This window comes from Pogona vitticeps, chromosome 7 (genome assembly GCF_051106095.1).
Source record: "Pogona vitticeps strain Pit_001003342236 chromosome 7, PviZW2.1, whole genome shotgun sequence".
Taxonomy (NCBI): Eukaryota; Metazoa; Chordata; class Lepidosauria; order Squamata; family Agamidae; genus Pogona; species Pogona vitticeps.
The window spans coordinates 32,904,823-32,928,948 of NC_135789.1; the positions used below are offsets into that span (position 1 = coordinate 32,904,823).

The window sequence follows — 24,126 nt, forward strand, 5'->3', positions numbered from 1 at the left end:
GGCTCATTTGTTCCTGTCATCCTCCTCCCGACAGGTGAGGGCTGCTCCACAGGCCACGTTTCCCTCCCTTGGAGGGACGTGGCTGGTGAGGACGTGTGCAGGACTCCGCTCTTGGACTCCTGAAGGTGTGGATTCAAGAGTATCTCCTCCTCCTCTGCCTCCCCCCCCCAAGCAGTGAAAGCCACGCGTGGTTTCAGCGAGAGGCCCCCTCGCCTCCCCAACCCTGTGGCCTCCCCCTCCTCGTTTTGTTCTCCTTCCCTTGCTGGAGAGACGGGTCTCCTCGGGCGTCCTGTTTGCAGAGACAGAAAACCGCACTGATTCTCCATCCCTCGAAGGTCTCCCCTGATCCCGTCGCATCTCACGCTGGCATTTCCTGCCTGCCCTCTTCATTTTAGGATTGAGTTCGTTGGGAAAGCTGGCAACCACAACATCTGGTGAGACTTATTTCATTTCATTTCATGTCTTGACCTCTTCCTTTATTTCTAACGGGGTTGAAGAAGCGTTCTGAAGATCCCTGAAGCTTTCACGCTTTCGTGGCAAGACTCTGGGCTCTGTGGCCTTTCTCCTTGATCAATGTTGCTTTTATTTGAATCTCAAGAGGTCAGTGGAGAGTTTGTAGAGGTGATGACCTGGGATCTCCCCGCCGCTCATTACAGGCATGGCTGCCACCCACACCCTCTCCCTCAAGCTTCCTTCTTCCCTTGGAGGGTCGTCTCAGCAGCTGACTTGACCGAGGAAAGCATTGCTAACAGCAACCGTCTATCCTAGTCAGCTCTCTCCCTATTGTCGCTTGGACAGTCGTTTGGGTAGCTTTGAATCAAAGGGAGCAATCAAGATCCATTCGGTTTACAAAAGACCCCCCCCCCCCCGCAGCGCAAGGGCGATAGAAAGGGCTAGAATGGGTTTGTTGATACAGGTCTGGATTTTTTGAAGGTGTGTGCGCTGCCTATGTGGACTGCTGTGATGATTGTGTGAATATCAAAATCACTGCCTTCGACGCCTGGAGTTGCCAAGGGATTCACGTGGGGTGTTGGGGTGCTTCCAAAGGGGGGGAGGGGGGCTGTGAAATGTTCTCTCCCCCCCCCCCCGGCAACCAAAGCACAGTCGGAGGTCTGTCTTCAGCAAACGAATTCCACGTTCCCTGGAAAGGCTTCAGGAGAGCCATAAAAACGTATTATGCAAAAGTCAGTTAAATGTATGCAAATGAGGATAAATTACTCTCCGCGCCAAATTGGGTTTTCCTCGGAGCTGATGAATCACGACTTCACGGTGCTTTGTTTCGTTTCTAATTCGCCGGGAGGGTGGCTGGGGCGGCCCAAGGTATTGCACCACCTGAGGCGGAGAAAACGAGAGCCTCCCCCCCCTTCATTCCCACCCCCTGCTCCGGGAACGGGTTAGACTGGGAAGCCAGCCTGGCCTCTGGCTCTGAGACGCAGGCAGGGCCACCCTATCTGGAGGACGGCCCCCTCTCCTGCCAGGGGACAGAAAGGGCAAGCTGCTGCCGACGCCGTCCCCCAAGCATTTGCCGCCTGAGGCATCAGCCTCACTCTGCCTCCTGGCCTGACCGGCCCTTTTGGGCCGAGTGCTGGAAATGGAAATCGAAGGCCGCTGAGTTTCTCTCTCCTCTTTTCCTCGTTCTCTCTTTCTCCCCAGAACACGTTCCCCAACTAGCGGGCTGTTTCCACGTCTGCCACATTTTGATGCCAGACTCCTGGGTGTCACGGCTGGCAGACAGGATTTACGGCCGGGCGATGAGGCGGCCTGCGCTGGCAGGCTCCCTCCCTATTGATCCGTCCCTCTGCAGCCCCAGTGGATGGTGGGGTGGGGTGGGGTGGGTTGGGGGGAGAAATGTCAGCAGTACCCGGCTGTCATAATTGTGTCTCTGCTGGGGAGCCGAAAGACAAAGACAGCGATCTGGATAATTAATCCCTCGGCCCAGAAGGAGTCAGATGCCTGTCTGGATGGCGCCTGCCTCTCTGCCTGTCATTGTCGCCCCTCCCGCTCGCTGGTTCCTTTTCTCTCGGGTCCCCCAAAGACGAGCTCAAGAAACGAACAGACGTGACCACGAAAGGAAGAACCGACACGGAGATCCCCTCCTCCGCCCCCCCCCCAGGCCACCCAGACCCTGATAACTGAAAGGGTTGCCAGTAAGGTTTCTCTCCAGCAGGATTTGGTCCCAACAGAAGTAGGATCAACACTTCAACAGAAGGAGTGATAATGGCAGGCAGGCAGGCAGGAGCTGATGGAAGGAAGGGAGGGAGGGAGGGAGGGAGGGAGGGAGGGAGGAAGGAAGGAAGGAAGGAAGGAAGGAAGGAAGGAAGGAAGGAAGGAAGGAAGGAGCTGATGCTGGATGCAAAGAAGGAAGGAAGGAAAATGGGGAGGAGACTCTGTGCCCAATAAATAGTTCTAATTTGCATCCTGAGGAAAGAAAAGAGGAGAAAAGCTCTACATGGGATGGTTCATAGATTGAGCAAGGGGCTGCCTCACCCCAACATTTCTAGGATCAAGCTTCCCAGTTCTAGTTGTGAACAGCCTATGCCCCCCCATTGACCTTCCCAAATTGGGTCCCTCAAGGACTTCTCTCTCCCTCTCCCCGGAAAAGGCCAGCCGCTGCCCCTCGCGGTCTGAGCTGGTGCCTGAATGTCTTTGCTTTCCTCTGCCCTCCTCATCTTTTCCTTTTGTGTCAAATCTTTCCTCTCTCTCTCTCTCTCTTTCTCTCTCTCTCTTAGGTTCCAGACTTAAGGGCGAGGATGGTGTGGTGTTGCATTTGATGGTTCTGGCATCTGCCTCTTTCCAGCTGTGCTACCTTTCCAAGGTATCAATTCTGGAATAAATGAATAATCCTGTTGCTGGTCATTGTGGAACATACCAGGCTAGAACTACGTAAAAATTAGGCTCAAGAAAGGGCAGATTCCAGGCGTCCCTATTTTCTCAATGAGGGGGGCTAGGATAAAAGTATAGAGAGGAGTTGACCCCATTAACTCCTTTTTTTGAACTGCCAAATCCCACAGCAACCTGGATCTGTCTCGGAACTGAAATAAGGTGTGTCAGTTCCCTGTATGATGAAGAGCAGAAGTAAAGAAAAATGTGAAGGTTGTTGGTTATTATTAGCCATGCTTGGCAATGATTTTTGGTGGTGCTGCCCACAGAAGCTTAAGCAGGGCGGTCTAACCTGGTGGTGGGCGGGCCTCTTCAAAGAGTGACATCCTTCCCTCTTGTGGGGTTAGTCCTGCCATCTCAGGGACCATCGGAACCGCCTGCCACCAGGCAGGAGAGTTCTAGCGAGGAGGGAATAGGAAGCCGGTTCTGGGTATTCTCTGCCTGAGAAACCCTGCAAGGAGTCGCCGAGAAGTTGGAATTGAAATCAACTTGGTGGCAGGCGATGCTGGTTCTGTGTGTGCTGCATTCTGGCATAAATACACAGAGACGCACAGACGCTCAGCGTCCTACACACCACGGAGCTTGGAAGTTCCCAAAACAACCACCACCACCCATGTTGAGAGTGAGAAAGAGGGAGGCCCTGAAGTTCCTTGGGCCCCCAGGTCACTTCCCCCCCCCCTCCAGGCTGGCACGGGGCAAAAAAAGGGCCTTTTGTTTGAAATCCTGACTGCCTTTCGTCTTCCTCTTTTTCTTTCTTTTCCTGGCAGAAAAAGGGAGGAGGGGGGGGAAAAACACATTTATTTCACACACACACACACTCACTCCCCGCACACACGTACGTACGTGCCAGTCTCCCTCCCTTTTCAAGATCAAGGCATTTTTGCAAAGAGCTCCCCCCTGGCAGAGGAGGCGAGGAAACAAACAAACGAGGGAGCCGGCCGAGTCCCAGCTCTGGAAGAAAGAGGACCCCAAGGGCCGCCTGTTGGTTTTGGAGAGCCTCTGAAGAAGCCATTGAAGAGGCGAGGGGGAAGAGCTCGGAGCGCCTCTGCCCCCCCTCCTGTTTGAGCCACACACATCCAGACATTTCCAAGCTGGGGGGCCCTTAGGGAAGCCCACCACCCGCCTCCTTGTCAGTCCTTGCCCTAATGTTAAGAGGTAGGCTTTCCTGCTTATTTATTTCTTTAAAACCTTTCTACCCTGCCTTTCTCCTTAAGAAGGATCCAAGGCAGCTTACATCATCCAAGAACAGCATTTAAAGCTAAAGCCAATAGCTATGCAAATACTAAAAAGAAACAAACAAATGCCACAGTAAAAGATGATCAAAACACATTCAAGGCACATTTGAGAACCCCACTTGGGCAGCCAGTCATTATGGGAAAACTCATTTGAAGAGAAAGGTGTGTCTGCAGGAGGACAACCAAGAGGGGACCAGCCTGGCCTCCAGTAGCAGGGAGTTCCAAAGTCTGGGAGTAGCCACAGGGGAGGCCCCCTCCTGTGCCCCCACCAAAGACCCCTGTGAGGGTGGTGGGACTGAGAAAAAGGCTTCTCCTGTTCATGTGAACGCCCGAGTAGGCTCAGAAAGGGAGAGGCGGTCCTTGAGATAACTTGAACCCAAGCCGTTTAGGGCTTTACCAGTTAGAACCATGATGGGTTTGAATTGTGCTGGAAACGGATCAGCAGCCCGTGGGGTTCTGTGATCCCTGCAGCAAAGCGAGGTTCTGTTTAGTTCATGCTTGCACCGGTCCTGACCGTCTGGGGACCTGTCCATGCAGCAGGGCGCTCTTCTGATTGCAAAAATGTTTCCTCTCCATCCAGAATGGGCCAAAATGGACTCGCAGGGCTCAGAGGAGGTTTTGGGGTGATGGAAGGTCAGCAGCACGGGCCCAGCCCTGAAAACGATCCCCTCCCGGTGCCATCGGTCTGGTGGTGAGCTCGAAAACAAAGCGATGCCTTTTTCACCACCCCCTGCTCAGCAATTTGTTCCAGCCTTCTGGAACCCACATCTTCCCGCATGCAGAGCAGGTACTCTAGCACTGAGGTTTTGCGAATTCAAGTTTCTAGTCCTCGTGGTTCTAATTAAAGGTTTTGTTTTAAACAGGAACTTAGAAAGTTGGCCTATACCAAGTCAGAGCTTTGGTCTAGCTAGGTTAAGGTTGTCAGTAATGTTTTGAAGGAACTTGGGATTTATTTCATGTCTATCTTCTTCCTTTCCCCAGTTCCTCCTTCCCTCCCTCCCTCCCTCTTTCTCTCTTTTCCTGCCTTTCTTACTTCCTCCTCTCTCTTTTCCTTCTTTCCTTCGTTCCTTCCTAGGCGCGCTTCACTTCCTAGCCACCCCTCGCTCCATAAATCCAGGCGCAAAGAGAGCTGAAGGAGATGGCAGACAAATTCCATAGCCCCCCCCCCTCGTGTCACCCCTGCCGTGTTATCCTCGACCCAGGTTTAAATTAATGCCCGGGGGCCTCTGTGGCAGTCAGAAATCAGTTTCTGAAGGAAGCTAGTGAGGGTCGGGGGATCCTGCCACGGCAGCCTGGTAAAAATGAAATACAGCCCGTCTCGGTGTCGGCAAGATTGATGTGGCTACAGCTGGCCAAGGCAGGCAGGGTCAGGCTAGTCATGGGGAGAGAGCTGGGGGACGGGGGGGGGTTGATTTGTGTCGTGTGTGCGGCTCACCTTTTGAGAGTCAAAAATTGGACCGTTAAATCAGCAGGTTAATTGGTTAAATTGCTTGTTGATAGATCACGCTGGGCCTCTTTGGAAAGGGCAGAATAATCGATGCTCCTTGATTCTTTCGGCTTATGTCTTCCTTTTGCTTGTTCTTCCTCCAAGGAGCTCAAGGGCCCTGATTGCGGGGGGGGGGGTTCTCTTCTCCCCCTCCGCAGTACTGTATTTTAACCTCATAAAAACTGCTCTGCAAGGTAGGCCTGGTGGTGAGGGAACAATCAGGCCAGTGCCTGCGAATTTACAGGGCTGTCCTTCCAATGTTCCGTGTTGCTTTTTTTTACTGCCAAGTCAGGGCATCCTGAAAAACATCCATTACCCATGATTTAATCATGGATGAAAACCCCATATAAGAGAAGCAGGGGTGGCTACAGGAAATCTCTCCTGTTTCTCTCTACTGGGGTACACAACGCAGCGCGAACACTTAAGAGGACAGGACCAAGCTGTTGATCGGCAAGAGGTGGCCAACAATATTGTGTAATATTTGTATGGAGGAAGGAGGGATTCCTGTAAGCCTTCCTCCGCCGAGCCCATGCAGGGAGCAAAGGCGGCCTGTTTGGAGTGCTGAGATGGTTTCGTGCCAAGAAACCGCTTTTCCTCGCCTGCACAAAGAAAGGATGTCGAGTTTTAAAGCAAAGAGGAAGACGGTGATCTTTGACAGCCCGGATAATTGCCCACCAGCCTGGCTGCCCCAAGAGATGGGTTTTCTCCATCGCTCGAAATCCAAGCCTGCTCCGCTCGGGGCAAAGGGCTTCCTACGCACAATTGACAGAGAATCAGCGCCAGGAGGAACGGTGTGTATGCACGCCTCCAGTTTCTAGTAAAGGGTTCACCTCTCTAGGGCTTATATCCTGCTCAGAGTGCAAGGAAAATGGCCTGTGTTTTCTCCCTGTTCCTCCTCCCCTCCCTTCCACCTTGCGCCCGGTCACACAACTGGCTGGGCCGACAGGCTCACAAGCAGTCCCAAACCAAGCCCACAAAGGGAGCCTGCAAGAGGCAACGGAGATGGTTGCCCTTCTCGAGTCACACGTCATCCAGCAGGAGTGTGGCCCAGGTCCCCACCCACCCCCACCCCAGCTGTTGTGAAGCTTGGAGTCTTTGAAGTGCTTTTGTTTCAGGTGCCAGGGCAAAGGGTGGGCACGTGGCACCCGTCCACGGTCCCACCCCCACGGGTGTGAGTGGGCGAGCTTGCCCGGCCTTTGTCCATCCCTCTGTGCTTTCTGGTTTGTTACATCGCTTTCGGACTTGCTTCAGGATGCGCTTGTGCGGCTGACGGAGCTCATTCCTGCCCCTTTCTCTGTCCGGGCGCGCTCTGCGGCTCGACACCAAAAATCAGATCCTCCTTGTTCCCGGAAGGCTTGCTTCATTTCCGTCAGCAGTTTGCGAAAGGGCTCGCTCAAGAGGATGCTGGGGGTTACTTGCGCTGGGCTTTGGCTAAGGAAGGTGCTGTCAAAATGGCTTCCCTTTGCAGTTTGGGGTTCCCCCCCCCAAATTTATTTTTAAGAGGCGCAAAACTCAAGGTGAACAACCAAAATCTCTTTGCCTTCCTCAGGAGGAAACACACGTCTAGTGCAGCAAGAGGTTAACACAGAAAGATCCAGGTGGTGGAGGGCAGGGTTGAAGCAAAGTGCTTATCTAACTAGGTCATCAATGCGCAGAAAAGGGAAGGGGGGGGAAGAGATTCTGTGCAGGTGGGTGTTGCTAATTCTAGGCACACTGGGGCCGGGCTACGTGCCTAGAATTATAAACACCCCCCTTACCCGAGAGTGAGGCACTCTTTGACTGCGTGGGAGTGCTTTATCGCACAACAAAAGTACTTGAATGCCTGGGTTTGCTGTGTTTTCCTCTGCCATCCTCACCTCTGTTTTCCTTTCGTGCTGTCTCCTTGAGGTCTTGTTTTCAACCTGTGTGCCATGCTGGGTACAACTGAATTGAAAAGGTATAGCATCAGCAATCATGACAATCAAGCAAGATCAGGGCCTCTCCCCCCCCCCATCTGATTTCAGCCACAGCAGTTGTCCCAGAATCCTTGGTTCATGCGGGAACGGGCGTTCCCAACATGGAGCTGATCCTGTTGCTTCTGCTTGGTGTGTATCTGTTGAAAATGACGGGCTTGTCACGTGAGAAGGAAGTTGCTATCCTAAATCCTCACTAGCAGCCACGCTGAAGGGCTCCAGGCAGCTCTGGCCCTCCCAGTAGAATTTGCCGGCTCCAGTTCCATGGGGGCAATGAACCCGCTCCAGGTTTTGGGGACAGCGGTGAATGCCTCCCCAGGACCATCTCACAACAACCCCATTGGGAAAATCAGGCCAGTTGATTTCTTGATAGCAGACTGTCTCTTTCCACCAAGCTGGGCAATTTCCTGTCTGTTTCCCCCCCCCTCCCCAAGCTGTTTACCAACCTAGCTGTACAGTAAGCCCAGGTTAATCATCCTCCCTCCCTCCCCGCTTCCTTCCCCCACCAGGCCCACACTCCCTTCCAATCAAAGCCAACTCATCCCCTCGTTTCCGAAATTAAAAGCAGACTGCTGCCCTTTGTGCCCGGGTGTCGCTCTAAATAAGACGGATCTCTCACCGCCCGCTGGAGTGTCAGGGCGCCGCTGCCGATTTAAATGGATCGGTCTGGATGGCGAGGAGCTCCCGTCTGTCTTGGAAGTGGGGCTTGTCTTTCTTTTTCTCCTTCTCCCGATCGATCCGGCGAAGACTTTAATTCACCGGGGGGCCTATTGATGTCTCTTCCCCCCTGCCGTGGAAGATCATTGGGCTCAATATTAATTATAATAATGAACCAAGGATAAACAGAAGGTGCTCGGCTTCCAGCCTGGGGTTGCTTTGGGTCCTGCAATGGAGGCAGGCAAGGAGGAAAGGAAAGGAGGTTGTGTGGCTTTGAAATAAAGGGGGGACTTCCTGGCCCCCTTGAGGCAAGGCACGCGCCTGGTTTGTACCTGAGCCCACGTAAGGCCAGGCAGGGTGCCACGCCGGCGTTTACAGAGGCACCCCTAGGAAGACCGCACCATCAGCGCAAAGCCCTCTGGCCGTTGGCCGCCAGCGGAAAAGCCCAGCACGTTGGCATTTATTGTCATGTGTTGCGTCGCAAACATGGCGCATGGCAGTGCACCCCTAGGCTGACCCCTTGACTCAACAGCGGTTCACAATGGAGGATTCCCTCTGTTGCATTACCTGCTGGCGTCCAGATGCAGTTGGATTAGGGCCACTTTTGATTTTATTCTTTCAACTTCGCGCCTTTAACCAAGCTGGAAAGAGAATGCTTTGTAGCTAACAGGAGGAAGACCGTGTTCAGAGTTCGTTCCCAAACCACCTGCCAAGCTGCTGGTGATAGTGGCGGGTGAGCGAGAGGGACCCTTGGTCATCATCCCCAAACAGGACGTGGGAGACCCTGAGAGGTCCGGGCAGAACCTCTTTCGGCTGAGTTTAGTGCCCATCCCACCAGCTCCTCCATGGCTGGGGTGGCTTTTCCAGGACTTTGAAGAGGAAATGTTTCCCCTAACCCTGATCTACAGCTGTGTTTGAACATCTGCAGGCCCATTTGGGACTGTACGGCCAAGCTTTGGCAAAGCCGGTTTTCAGTCCTCGTGACTGTGGAAGAAACCTGGATTCAGACCCATAACCAAGGCACACCAGGCGGCTTTAAACTCTTCTGCTTCCCTAAAGTCAGCACGGACCAACTTCCCAGCGTTTCTGCTGAGGATTTTCTCCCAGGCTTACCTGTAGATATCAGTGGATCGAACTCCAGAACGTTTCAGGTGAAAACCAGATGCTTGGCTCCTGAGCAGGCAGGAATCCACCTGGTGGAGTCTTCCCCCTTGCCTTGATTTGAGATGCTTCTCTGTTGAATTTCTGCCGGTTTTATGATCAGAGCAGCATCTTTGGCTGTGACCGGCCATGGATAGAGCAGAGGAGACGTCAAAGGCTCTTTGTCTGAAGTAATGGCCTAGTTTGAGATCCCGTAAAATGGGTGGTAAACTCACCAAGGTCTGTGGAGGTGGCACCAGGTAGTGGACAAATCAATTAGGATTGGGAATCCGTCCCCCTGTCCCCCCCCCCATCTCCCGTGCCGTTGTGGCCGTTTTTCTTGTTGCTGCTGCTTCTGTTTATAAGTGCCTTTAGATGTTTATCCTTCTGGTGGATGGGAGAGTTGATTGGGGATGACATGAAGTCTGGCTCGCAGGCAGGCAGGCAGGCAGCATTGCCAAAATAGAGATATATCCAGGCGCAGACCTGCCCCGTAAAAAGCGAGGAGAAAGAGCGTGCACATTGTCAGCTGGAGTGCCAGCGCCAGGTCTGGATGGCTCTCGATTATCCAGCCTCCCGGATCAGAAGGGAAGAGGCGCAGCTGGCAGAACGACACAGCGCTGGCCTTGTCAACACCATTGGAGCACCAGGCTGCTGCCGGTTAAAACTGGAGTCAGGAGCCTCCGGCCTTCGGGCCGAATCCAGCCCTCCTGGAATTGCTGTCTTGCCCTCTGCGGTCTCGTGACTGGTCTCCCAGTTTTGTATGGTTCTCCCTCTGAGCCCCCATCCTGAAAGGCTCAAAGCCTCTCCTTAAACCTAAAACAGGGATTCCTTGGCCCCACCTCTTTTGCCTTTGGCTCTTCTCACAACCAGAGTGTGGCCCTCAAGAGCCTCTCTGAAATTCCAAGGGGGCCCTTTTAGTTGAATGACCTTTATCTTAGGCCCAGGGATTTATGCACTTAACTCTTAAAACTTTGCGCTTAAATAGGAAACTTATAAGAACTATTTGGGATGCTTTCAAGACTGAAGGCAGAGAACTGAATGGGACTGCAACCGTTTTCCTCCTTTTGTATTTTCTAGATCTACATGTAGAATGGTACTCTTAAGCCCCCGGTCTTCCTCTTTGGAGACCATTCCCTTTTCTGCTCAGACAAGCTCTGTCTGTTTTGATTTAAAAGAGAATTCTCACATTTCTTCCCGTTTGGAATAGAAAGGAATCTGTCAGTTGGAATATATTATAATCAAAAAAATGAACTCAAATGAGAAATTTCACACGTCCCTCGGCCCGATAGCTTGCGGAAGCAAATCCCAACCTGTCAGCCCCCGGAAGGCGGCTGCACCCGATGTTCAGATGTCAAACGAGAAGAGGCGCGATGGTTGCCAAATGAGAGGAGAAAGAAAAGCTGTCAAGATGCGTCGTGACGTCGGCAGGGAGGCATTCGGAAAAAGACATGGTCCGTGGCTCCATCTTGTAATTACCTCGGAGAGGGCCCAGATTCTAAAAAGCCTGTCAGGACGGCTTTTGGGCAGGTACTTATTATCGCTGCAAGACACAACGCCGTGGCTGTATTTTTGAGGCAGCCGGCAAACCAGACAGTCGCGCTTCCTCCTGCCACGTCCCTGCGGGCTTTAAAAGCAGCTGCCCCGATATTTTCCCCGAAGGAGGCCTGCAAATCTTTTTGGTCCCACACTGTTCCACGTTGGGGTCCTTTGAGAGGTGGTGATTTCCTTTCCCGACGCACAAAAGGACCGGCAAAGAGGTGCCCCACTGGGCTGCGCTTGCAGTATGGGACGATTAGAGTTGGCCCCAGCCGCCACCACGACAATCACAACGGCAACGACAAAGCCCAGAAGCAGGAAGGCACCCTTTTGACCCATGGAGGGTTGCAGAAAGTGGCCAAAAAAAGAAAAAAAGAAAGAAAAAGTCTGGGGTTGTTTCGCTAAAATGAATGCCTAGAGCTGGATGTTGGGTTTGAGGCAGTGGAGGCTTCTGGGTGTTGTAGTCCAAGAAAAAAAAACTCTTTGAAGCTCTGGGCAGGCTTCGTTCTCTTTCCAGAGTCAGCCATTGGTCCCTGGTACCGTAGCAAGACGCTGGAGAGCAGAAAGGAGCAGAACCAGGAACACGGGCTCGGTTCCCGGTTTTTCTGTAGCATCCTGTGCTCCACTTTCCCGGCGGCCTGACGTTCTTTGCTGCCCAAGTGCGGCAGAAGGAATTCCTGTGGGGGCTCATTAACGGGCCTCCCCAGACAGGCTTTTGGACGCTTGCAAGGAGCTTCTAGCAAACTGCCTCCAGAAAAGATGCCGTCCCCCGCCCTCCTTGCTGAGGTGGGATGCCGGATGCCCGCCTGTGGGGCAGAGAATGTGGCCTTCCTATGCGGCCCAGGGAAGAAAGGGGAGAGGCAGGTCCAAGATCTGTGGCCAGTTTTGGGGGCTGAGAGGTGGAGTTCCTGTTTGCTCAAGGAGAGAGGGCTCTGGACGTTATGGCGGATGGTGCAGAAAAGGCCCGGAGTGTATTGGATACATGTCAAGCAACGCGTCCTTGGCTTCAGGAGAAGGAACAAAGAGCAGATACTGCAAACAAAGCTAGGAGATCTTTCTATGAGCCACAAACCTTCGTAAGAGAGAAGGAAGGAGCGATAACTGCAAATCTCATTGCACGTAGCAGGTCGGGTCTTGGTGAAGCTTAGAATCTGGGTTTGATTTAGATTTTTTGAGGATTCTTAACTGTCTCACACAAGCAAGCAAAAACTTTCCAGGGCCACCTTTGCTTTGCTAGCTCTGGGTCCGAGGGTGCGATCGGATGCCGGCGAAGACGCATGCCTGACCCCACCAGAAAGGGTGGCTTTAATGGTAGCGATCTCCCTTCCATCTGCCATGAATCGCTCCAGCCCAGCCCTCAAAAGTAGAAACCCTGCAGCTGGACCAAAAAGATCCTGTGTGGGCACGGATCGGAGTCCGGCTGGGAGACATGTCCCCGCACGCCATGTGGCCGCTGGGAAAGAGATGGCACCGAACCGCCCCAACAGGCCCAAATGGCGATCTGTTTCTCCGTGTGATCACTCCCTCAGTGCGGGAGCAGATGTGGCGATCACTTCTGAGCCTATCCGGAGCATCTTGTCCACACCTGCCTCCTCTCTGGGCCCACCTGTTCATTGGGATGGAGGTCCTTTTAAGCAGTATTTTGTCCTACTTCTCGAGGAGAAACATAACCCCCCAGAGAATAGCACTCTTGGGTTCTGCCTAATAACAGAAGTGCTGAAGTCTTCCATTTCCCCTCTGTCTTTAATCTTATTTCCACGCCTTCCTCCTTTCCCCCACATCTCGAGGTGCAGAAGGCTGGCCTGGATAAGCATTCGGGACAAGGAGAGGATTAAGTCTCCCGGGCTAATGAAACCCAGGTCTCCCGATGAGCCTTCAAAGGGGTGTTTGGGCTGCCGTCGTGTTTTAACCCCGTTATCTCTGTGGCACCATCCGTGTCGGTAACGGGAATGAGACCCGATTGCTTTGGCGGATGAGGCCGGGATTGAGGTCAGGGAGCTCAGCAGTGCCGGCCGCATCCTTCCTAGTCTGAGCTGTACAAAAAGATGAGAGAGGGAGAGAGGCTTGGGAAAGGCTGGTGAGGCTTTTGCGGGGCGTGTGTGTGTACGTGGAGGTGGGAAGACAAGCGACAGCCGCACCTTTTCTGGTGTGTAAGGGAAATGTCAGGAGAAGGGAAGGCACCAGGATCATCCAATTACCTGTTGGAGAGACTTCCAGTCATGAAGGTGCTTCTAATGATGACCCGAAGGGGGAAGGAAGGGGCTCGGGATGAGACGCAGAGACTGGCTTTCCTACCCTTCTTCACAAAAAGCCACTTGGAAGGAACGGCCGCGTCTCTCTGAACCATTCTGTGGACTTTGTGCTCCGAGTTTTGGCCCGACCCTGTGCGTGCCGGCGGGGGCCACGAACCAGGCCTCCGTGTGGGGCTTGCTTGCAGCCCGACGGAGGAGTGGGGAAAGTTCCAGAGCCACGTCTTTCCAGCCACCCTTTTGATGATCCTTTTAGGGGCCCTGAAGCCTTGGGCTGGTGGCGTGTTCTGGCACTAATTCCTTCCCACATGATCCCTGAACCACAACCCTGCAAGGTAGCAGCACCTCACCAACCCTGAGATGGCCACCCGGCCGGCTCTTGGAAGGCAGCAGGGTCTCCAGCCTGTGTCGTACTTGTGTGCAGGGGAAGCGGGAAATTCGGGTGGCGTGCGAAGGAAGGACCGTAGGGCCCCAGCTCCCGTCGCTGGCCAGGCAGGGCTGGAAAAGAACCCCTGTCTGAAGCCCCCCCCCCAGCTGCTGCTGCCCGTCAGAGTTGGGCCTATTGAGGTGGATGGGGGCCAACTGAGGTCTGACTCGGGCGCTTTCTCAGCGACCCCGTGAGTCAGGCATGGAGAGAGAGAGAAGAGGGACCTGCCTGGCAAACGTTGTGGCTGAACGCGCCACCCTGACTCTTGTGAAAAGACACCAAAGAGCATGAGGAAACCAGCCCTGCCAGGTAGACTGGCCTAAGCAAGAGTCGGTGCCCGGCCCGCGAACCCCCAGGGCGCTTTACCCCTGAACCGCTTATGACTTGACAGGAAACAGCTTTGCCCGCCTCAACGATTTTCCGCCGCTCCTCAGCAAGAGGGAAGCCCGGGACCTTTCCCTTTTTGCTGGTTCTTCCGGCGCCTGGATCTCTTTGTGCCCGGGAAATTTAGCCTGACACGAAATCTATAGCCTCTTCCTTTCAGCTCGGCCTCCCCGCTCCCCCCCCCAGCTCCTAACCCTGCTTCTCGTCTCGGGGATGACAGGCGGGCATTGATTAGCATGCCGTTTATCGCGGCCGTTTGCATATATCCGAGAGCGGTAAGCAGGCTGCATCCCGGCGATGATCTTTCCTGACAGTCCTTTAATGCAGAAATCTTTATCATCTTTAGCTTCTCTCCGCACGGGGGATTTGCAGGGTGGGGGGGACCCAGAAGCGGCCGTTCGATGGGTCTTGATCAGGGTGATGCTGTTTTATGAGTTTGCTGCCGCCGTCGCAGATTCATGTGACAGGGGAAAGGGACCCCGAGACGGTGGCCCTGATCCTGGCCCACACGGAGGAGGCTCCCCCTTCCCAGAGGCCTCAGGAGAATTCCGGGGCTTGGGAGAGAAGGGGGTCAAGATGGGGCCTCCGCACCTGGGAGCGGGGCCTCTTCCTCACGGAGCTTCTTAGGGCCAGTTGAAGGGCAGTGGGATAGAGTGGTCAGCGCATTGTGCTGGGCCTGGGAATGTTGAGGGCTCATCCCCACACAGCCAGTTTAGGGGGCTGGCCATCCTCAGCCTGACCTCCTTGTCATGAAGTGGAAAGCCAGCCAGGCCACCCTTTGCTCAGTGAAGGAAGAGCAAGGGATAGATATGGTGAACTGATTGATTGATTGATTGGTTGATTGATTGATTGATTGATTGAGATGGTGTTGTCCTGTCCCCGCTCTTTCCCACCTGCCTCTTGTTTTTCCTTCCCATCCCACGCATGGATTCAAACCCTCCACCTGCCTTCCTCTCTGTCAGATTCGTTTCAGATCCTCTCCCACCCAAACAAATCCCTTTTCTATTAGGATTCTGTTTTGTTTCCTTTTCTAGTTGTTCCCAACACACAGCACACTCTGCTTGCTGTGCCAAATCTGCTGAGCTCGTTGGCTGGCCTTTGTGAGGCCAGTCCAGTTCGGTTCCACAAGGAAGCCCCTCGCCCCCCCTTCTTCGCCCCCTTCGCCTTGTCAGAGAGGCCACGTTCGTTCTTGTCTCGCCCAGTCTGGGTGCTCTGTTTTGGCAGTGGTGGTTCTGGCTGCAGCCTGCCACAGGCGCCCTCCTCTCCCGTTGAGGGGCATGCCGCCTTGTGGTGCTGATATTGACGGGAGCGTTCAAGGGCAAGCGGCCGCGTGACGTGGCAGGAGGGCCCGCCTCCTTCCCAGCTGGGCATTGGGAACAAAGCGTTAATTAATTCAGGGCAGCCTTTACCAGATTACCACCGACTGAAGACCTTTCGGAAAGATCTGGGACAGGATGTGGGAAAAGTTCAAGGCATCCTCAGCGGGCCAGGCAGCCCAGGGGATCCTGGCAGCAGTCGTTGAAGAAAAAAGGAACTTCTCCAAGTTCTTAGCCAGGGTAGCTTGGGGAGGGGGATCTGGGGCTTGTGCTGTAAAAAGTAACTTCGCCAGGCTGAGGGAGCCGTGAGGGGAAAGGCAGGAGAAAAACACTTGCCCCCTTGGGGAGACTCATCTGTCTTCGTTGATGCTTCTGCTGATGATGGGCCGAGGGAGAACGAGACGCGCTTCCCAATTAAGCCTTCTTGTCAGGCGGCTGCACACATCCGATCCCCTCCGATGCACCAGGGCGCTAAAGCGCAGAAGCGCTAAAGCGCAAGCAGGCTCACGTCCGCCTGGAAGGGGAACGCATGGCCGCCCAGAAACCTCACTGTTTCCTTCCTCCTTCGGATGTGTTTGGCCTCTTTTGTTTGCCTAACATGGTTCAGCTGCATCCCGCCCCCACGTCTTTAATTTTTCCTCCCCAACCCCCCACCCCAACCCTGCCTGGCGCCTTTGGAGGAGCCCGCCCTACCTTGCCAATCCTTGGTTGCTTTTTTCAAAATAAATCAAATCAAAATCTGTTTAAAGAGAGGCTCCCTCGTTGGTGCCTCCCTCCTGCTTTTGTCTCGCCCTGCTTCATTAGGAATCTGCCAACACGCTCCCCGACGTGCCAGCGCGATTAAAGCCCATTTGAATAGCATGATATTAGAAAGTTCAATTTTACCGACAAAATGCACCGCTTCTGCTCCTTCCTCCGCTCACAGTCCCCCCTCCCTTTCCCCTCCTTCCTTCCTACGTTGCTTTATTGCATTAAACATTTATGGAGCAGTGAAGGATTAAAGAAGCCAAATTTAGCCAGGGAAGGGTCTTGCGGTTATGTGGCCGTCAAGGGAAGGTCTCACCTCAAAGAAAGGAACTGGGAAGGGGATGGAAGGCTCTTCAGAGAATCCACACACACACGCACACACCTCCAGCAAAAGAAAACGAGGGCCACCCCATTTCTGACCTTGTATTTTTGCCTCCTCATAGGTGTCCTTCATCTGCGTGATTTCTTTGTTCATTTGGGTTGGCAACATGCAGCCTGCGGGCTGTTTTTTGGCCCACCCAGTGCTGATTCCCTTCTAAAGACTTAGAAAGCTGTTTTTAAAAGCAGTTTGTTCCTGTTTGAGTACCAAGGCCCTACACAGAGTGAATTAATCACTATCATTTCAGTTGCTCAACAGCCACTAAAGCAACTAAAAGCACCTTAGTACTACAAGCCTGTATGGGGTGGATTCCTCTTCAGTGACGGGGAAAGCTCCTATCATCAGCCATTACGGTTTGGACTATCCAATATTCCTCTTCCGCCGTTGATGGAGGCTACCGCTCTTCAGTATAAAACTAACATACAGAAAAAGTTACTTTTCCATCACAAGAGGAGTCCCAGTCATAAAAGAACACATGGCTTGCCGAGATGGGCAAAAGACTTTTCCCACTTCATCAACATTTGGCAGAAATGAAAGCAGGATTTAGCCATGTTTCCAGTCCAGGCTGAACTGCTGGAAAGGACATCTTTAAAGCCACTTGTCCTTAAGAAATCTTTGGAAATTATTGGGGAGGAAAATAGTTAAACGTGTACTTCCCTGCTTCAATTTGACTTCTGCAGTGAATGTGTTTTATTATTGTTATTTTAATATTTATTTATTTATTACAAATATTTAAAATGTTTGCAACCTGACTAAAAGAATCCGGCAGGATGTTTCTATGCGAGAAATAAACTTCCTATCGGAAGGACCCCAGCGTTAAAACTCTTGCCCGGTGTCAAAGCCAGGAACAATCTCCGCCAGTGCACAAACGCCATCATGGAAAAGCCAGGAAAAAGACACGGATCCTGGCAGGATTAGTTTTACGTCACAGGGTAGAGTTGGAAGAGGGGGAAAAGATTACCAGTGTTTGGCAGCACGGGGGCAAAATCTGTGGGAGCCAGTCCCCTCGCATTATATTGTAATATTTTGGAAGCTTGGGCTGTGAAAAAACATTCCCCTAGATAAAAACTGGTCTCTGGTTTGTTGAATTTGCAGTCACAGAATGTGGGATGGTTACCCCTGCAGAGAGATTTCAGGAGGGAACGAATCTGGGACACAAAAACACCCTTTCTCAGGTGGTGCTCACTTGCCAGAGGAAAAGGTCTCTTTGGAGCTGGAGAATCAAGGGGGCTGGGCAGGTGAGATTTTTGGATAAAGGCAGTCCCACAGACTGGGATTTGTGGATTTGGGTTGTGGACTGGATGCAAAGTGTTTGCTGCTGGGCCCTCAGCATCTTCTGTTCTTTATCCTTGCTGTTTTGCTGTCCGCTGATACACTGCTCCTGAAACCGGAGGTTTTACCATCTCAAGGAATTTTAGAAAACAAAATCTATCTTTCCTGCCTCCCCTGCTCCCACCTGTTTGCTTCTTGAAAGCCATATCTTCTCAAATTCTGGGTGGCAGAGAGGGTGGAAGAGAGACTGAGGAAGGGCAGGCGGGGGGAATAATCCAACAGGCAAGCAGGCTGACAAGGACTTCCTACTAAAAATAACAACAGCAGCCCCAGTCTGGTTGGACTGTTTCAGCGTGCTTTGTAGTTGTAAGAGCCCTGTGATGTTGCTTTTTCTCCCTGCTCTCTCTCTCTCTCTCCATCTCTCCCTCTCTTTTTTGCTTGCTTCACACCCAGAACTGGGATTGTGTTATCAAAGAACGGAGCGGCCCGTCCAGCCCCCCCCCACAGCCTGACACTAAGCGCTTCTGGCGCTGTGGCCTGATGGTTTCCGCCTCGGGCCAGCCCTGCGAGGGAGCTGTTCAGTGACAGAAGAGCCCCTCGGAGCGGCCTTAGAAGTGCGGACTGTTTCCGAGGCCTTGACGGTGGTCGGTCGCCCGACGGCTGTGGCCGGGTCCCTCCTCCCTGCCCGGCCTGGCTGGCGCGGCCTCTTGATCCTGGAGCAGAGCCGGAGGGCGGAGGGCTTTCCCAGGCTGGAGAGGGGAGGGGAAAGCAGAGTCTTGACTCTAGTAAGGATGAGGGTGACAAAAAAAGGAGGATTCGATTAAAATTAGGTGGAAGGAAATTCTGGGTAAACACAGGAAGAAACCGGTAAGAGTGGTTTAGTGATAGAATGGAAGAAGGTCGGTGCCCCTTTTTGTAGAGGTGTTTAAACCGAGTGTGAGTGCTCTGTTCCTCTGTGCTCCCTGGGGGACAGACTAGATGACCCTTTGAGGTCCCTTCCGGCTCTGCAGTCCTATGATTCTGACAAGACTCCGACAGAAGTGATCTGGACTCATTCCTTTCCATTACTATGGTCACTAGTTTTTTACGGCGTATGCTCTTGTCCATGCGCAGAGTGCCTTGGGGAGAACCAAAGGAGAGATTCCTGTCCTGGTGGGCTGGACGGAGGTCCAAGGTTAGCTTCTCGTAAAGCCATGGAGCTCCCTGGGTGATCAGTGCTTTCTCTCTTTCTCTCTTTCTCTCTCTCTCTCTCTCTCTCTCAGCCTGACCCACCTCACAGGGCTGCCATAGGACCCGGTGAAGAGTCGGAGGAGGATGGTGTAAACTGCCTTGATCTCACTGGAAGGAAAGGTAGGATACAAGGAGCCATAGCTAATAAATGAATAAATAGCCATTGTTTCTTCCGGGATGTAACATCAGCCGCAGTTCTGTATCCTTTGAAAGCTGTCCTCTTCTGCGGAGGTCGATCTCTCCATTAAATTTAGCACTCTTTGGGGAAATTGGAACAAATCCACCTTCTTTAAGGTCACGTGAATGACGCCTACAGAGACCCGGTGGGTCTGCTTCCTTCCTGCTGCCTGCCATACATCCCGAAAGCCCACCTGGATTTTTTCCTAATATCATACAGAACATTTCAAAATAAGCAGCCTGTTTCTTCTAAACTTCCAGTTCTCCCAGCAAATGCCCAGAGATCTGCTTGGATTATTCTTACATTTCCCCAAATGCCATCTGCTTGCTCCGAGGAGAAACTCTGCATTCTCTCCGTCTCAGTAGGAGGCTAAAATTCAATTTAAAGTAATTTTTTGTTGTGTTCTCTGGTTTTTCTTTCTTTCTTTTTTTTTTTAAAGTTTTAAAAAATGAGTCAGGGCACAAGAGCAGACTTCTGGAAGCTGCTTCAATCCATTAGCGGTATTAAATGAAAAAGATTGGTGCTTGGATTTAATTGTGCGTGATATCCGCCCCAGAAGGATGCCAGGCCGAGATATACGGCATGGTTTGGAAGAGTCAATAAGGTTCTCTCACGTTGGGAAATTATAATAATTCTTAAAAGCTGGCGGATGCGTCGGGGTCTGTTGACGCACGCTGCTCGGTGGCAGAGACAGGCACCGAAAAGCAGCAGGAATTCTGTGTCTCCAGGCTAATCGGAGAAATTGCAAAAAGAATTATGACCGCAGGACTGATTCAGCAAATGCAGGGCGGTCGGTTTGGAGTAGCGCTTCCCAGTCCTGGGTCCCCAGCATCTGTGGAACAACCGTTTCCAGAATCCTCGGCTTTTGGTTGAGGCTTCCCAGAGCTGGAGTCCACCGACATTTTCAGACCCAATCCAAGGGGAGCCTTGGAAGCCGGAGAGAAAAGGACAAAGTGAGTTCAGAGTAGTGGCTTATCTGCTCCACACTTCACCACCACAGCCCTGTGAGGTAGCTCTGCCTGAGAAAGAGAGCAAGAAAGGGACTGGCCTAAATCCACCCACTGAGTTTCGTGGCTCAGTGGGACTAATGATGTCCCAAGCCCGACCTCCCCCCCCCACTGCTACCCTACTTAAGCAGTTTAAGGGCAGAACTGCCCACCCCAGGTGGAGCCAAAGAGTCCTGTTGAGGTCCCAAGCTGGCACTGATGGCTGCTGAGTCAACCGTTTAAACCTGAGGTTTTAACTTGAGCCTCCGGCCTCGAAGAGCTCTCCAAGGTGCTGGATGGAATTGGGTCTTTGCCTTCCAAAAACCAGCCCTTCTGGCCTGCTCGGTTGGGGCCTCCACCTGGATTGAGGCCCCGACCCCAAGGACAGTCTCCACGGGGGACCATGCGACCCTAGACCGGAAGGCAACGGTGTGCCTCCCCCACCCATCCTGTTCCCCCTCCCGCGCCAGAAGACGCAGGAAGGAGAGGAGGAAAAATGTCTAATTTTCACCTAGAGAGGTGGTATCACTTCAGCCTGGAGACACAGATATAGGGTGGGTGGAAGTTTTGTGCGTGTGCGCAGGCAGGCGGGAGGAAGGAAGGAAGGGACGGTGTTTCTCATCTCCTGCCAGGTTCATCAAGTCGTTGGAAGCCAAGGGAATGTAAAACCGTAACCCTGGGGGCCTCATCCTTCCCGGCCAGCCTTCACGCTTGATGGGACTTATCTCGATGCTCACACCGGCAATGCTCCCTGCCTTTTTTTCCACCAAGGCCTTGAGGTCTTTCAGGTGCCCCCAGCTTTTTCCAGTGACATAATGATAATTAAGCCCTATCGCTCCCTCCTTCCCCTCCCTCCCTCCCTCACCCCACTTCTCCTGGAAGCCTGGGGGCGGGGGGGCTGGCTTTTTTCTTTTTTCTTTTTTTCTGGCTCCGGCTGCTGATGCAGGCTCCCTTGCAGCCTCGGCACTTATTGAACACAGAGTCATAATTTATTGTCCTTTGTACGCTCAAAAGCCATCTTCATTATCTTGTGAATTTGAGATGCCGAAGGAATAGATGGGGAATCTTTGGATCAGCGTTTTGGGTTGGGTTTTTTTTTTTCCTTTCCCAAAGAGTGATGAGAGATTGGCTGGGAGGTGGAGCAGGTAGGGCCGAGAGGGAGAGAGAAAATGGGCAACCCACTTCCAGAAAGGCTTTCTCTCCAGACCCCTCCTTGGCCAGGAGATATCTGGCATTCTGATCCCATCCTGCATTTCCTCACCATATAATCTTGTTTCCTTATTATTTTTCCCCTCACTTGTAAGGGAGCAAACAGAAGCCCTTTAGAAGCCGATCCAAGCCCGGCAGGGTGTGTGTGTGTGGGGGGGGGGAGAGATGGCTGTAGAAGACTTTATTTTCCTGGGTTGACTTTTCCTTTTAAGAACATGGGATATTGCTGGCTTAGAGACCCCTAATTACGGGGGGGGGGGGGAGAGAAGAGAGAGAGAAATTAGCAGAAGTAGGTGAATGGCATGGAAGGGGAGGTTTGCCTTCCAAAATCTGGGATGGTGGCATCGGGAGAGGAGAGGAAGACATCGGTGGGGCATCTCTCCTTGCTGATCCTCTTCCTTGCACAGCATGGGATGAGGAAGCCCCGGGGTGGGGGAGGGTGGCTTTGAGGGTGGCTATTCATTTTATTTTTATTAGTTTATGTATTGGATTTCTATCCCGCCCATCTAGACCAAAGGTCTACTCTAGAGATCTCTCCTCCCCCCCAAAAAAGAGACACAGGAGGATACTTGGGGAGGGGGGGGAAAGGGGTCGTCTTCCTTGTGTTCGGAAGGGGCCAGGCGGGGAGGGCTCGGCCTGCCAGGGACCCCAAACATAAAGGAAGAGGAAGAGGGAAGGCCAGCGGCAAGGGGGTCGACTCGAAAGGCCGGTCCTGGGTGCCCTCCTTGCTTTCTGAACTTGGGAAGGGGCGATGCGGGCGGCTGTTGCCTTCGAGGGATCCCAGAGAGATTGAGAGAGGGAGAGAGAGAGAGGGAGGGGGGGCTTTTCTCTGCCTGCCACGCAGCGGAGGCTCCACCTCGCCCCCTCCCCAAAAGCGGACCCTCCTCGAGGCCCCGCCGCCCACGCCGTGGCAGGGGGGCGGGGGGGGCTTGGCCGCTGCCGCGGGCGGGAGATCGCCGCCCCTCTCCCTCCCCCGGGGGGGGGGAATTGGCCGGGGCGGCTCTACTCGGAGGCTTACGGTAGCGGCGGCGGCGGCGGCGCTGCTGTCCTTTCAGCACCGAGCGGGGGGCGCCGCGGCGGCGGCGGCAACAAGGCGGGCGAGGCGCTGTCCGTGGTGCTGAAGGCGGGCGGGCGGTGCGCGGCTCCTCCTCCTCCTCCTGCTCTCCGCGGGAGGATCGTGGCCAGACCGGGCTGGGAAAGCCAGCGTGAGAGAGACCCTCCCTCTCTCCCCCCCCCAACCCATCCCCGGAGGGCTTGGCTGCCAGGCGAGGAGGAGGAGGAGGAGGCTGCGATCCCCCCCCCTGCCGCCGCCGCCGCCGCCGCCGCCGCACCTGCGCCGGGTCTCCTCGCCCAGGGAAGCAGCGGCGATGAAGGCTTCGTCCGCGCTCGGGCTCCGGCTCCTCCGGCTCTGGCTCGCAGCAGCGCTCCTGGTCGGGAGCCCCGCGGAAGGTAAGTCCTGGAGGGGGCCACGCAAGACCCTCTTTTCCTTCTTCCTGAAGGGGGGGGGGAACAGTCGGGGTGCCCTGCTGCCCTGGGCGAAGAGGAGCCGAGAAGCCAGTTTCCTGGGTCCTCCCCCTTCCAATGAATTAAATTAATTTTTTAAATATAAAAAAGTGGTTTTCCTAGTCTTCTGCTTGTTGCTTAAATTGCTTTTTAAACACCCCTCCTCTTCTCCCCCCCCCCCCAATGCCTCTTCCTTCCCCGCTTCCCACCCACTCCTAGCTTTCCCACAGCCCAGGAGATCCGGAGCCCATAACCCTGGATTGGGGGGGGGTCCCTTTGCAAGCCCCTCCCCCAGTGTCTTGATAATGATGTTATTTTTTCTTCTAATGACTATTTTTTTTTTGTTATTCTATAAGCAACACTTTCTTTCTTTGGCTTGCACGAGGGCTCTCCCACAGCCCTGGATGGGGTTCAGCCCCTTTGAAAAGCATGGATCCAGCTCTCCTCCTTTAAAAAAAATCAAAATAGCACAGACAGGCGAAGGGAAGGAACTCGCAGCTGGGTTAATTCGGCAGCGGGAGGCGGCGGGTGTGCAGCTGTAAATGTCGGGTGGGGGCCTCTTTTCACAAGCCTTCAGCCCAAAGCCCACCATCTCTCCCCCCCTCCAGGTTCTTGGAGCTTCTTTCCCAAACGCTTGCAGCTTTATCCTGGTCTCCTGGTCTCTTTAAAACCTTGAGAGTGTTGCTCCTCCTTGGATCAAACTTCTCCAAGTTTTTCTCCCAAAGACTTTCTCTCCCTTTTTTGAGGGGGGGGGGAATCTGGTTTGGGGTCGAGCAGGAAGGAATCCACCCCTGGTTCTCTGGAGATCTCTGACCCAGAAAGTTCCACCTTCCCTCCTTTTCTTGGATTTCCTCCCTCCCCACCTCTTCCTTTTCTTTCTTACTCTCTGTTTACTTTGGGCGCCTTGACCTTCCCCGGCCAACTTCTGAACTGGTTTAATCCCAGAGGAGCTGGCCTGGACAGGCATGGCTTCGTCGTCTCCGGATCAAATGTAGTTCGCTGATGAACAAAGCACGGGGGGGGGGTCTTTTGTGTGGAGGTGGGTGAGCGGGTTGAGGGGGGGTCTCCCACGGCTTTGCAGGCTGTTCCATGGGTTTTGAAACGATAACAGCCTTTTGGCAAAGATCGATATCAGATTCGTCATAATATTTCCGTTTATTATTGTTCTTGTTATTATTACTATTATCGTTGTTGTTATTTAATCCTGCTTTCTCAACATTGCTGAGAAAGCAGGATTCCGTATCAAGCCTCAAAAATCAAAAGTACTCACAATTATTTTTGTTGTCGTTAGCATCATGGTTGTCATCATCAATTTTCCCCATGAAGGAAAATATTCACTCGTTGTGGTTGGTAGCTT

General features: G+C 53.3%; 1 protein-coding gene across 6 annotated transcripts in view; it reads left to right on the forward strand.

Moving 5' to 3' along the window:
* Positions 1-24,126, forward strand: part of SEZ6 (seizure related 6 homolog) — a 101,408-nt gene that overhangs the window by 14,573 nt on the left and 62,709 nt on the right. For 5 of the 6 annotated variants that reach the window (XM_072978676.2, XM_072978678.2, XM_072978677.2 and 2 more), the window contains exon 4: positions 18,926-19,013. In XM_072978676.2, coding sequence (XP_072834777.2) covers positions 18,926-19,013 — 88 coding nt within the window. Of the gene's footprint in view, positions 1-18,925; positions 19,014-22,384; positions 22,716-24,126 lie in introns of those variants that run through there. The other variant, XM_072978680.2, reaches the window with a different exon arrangement.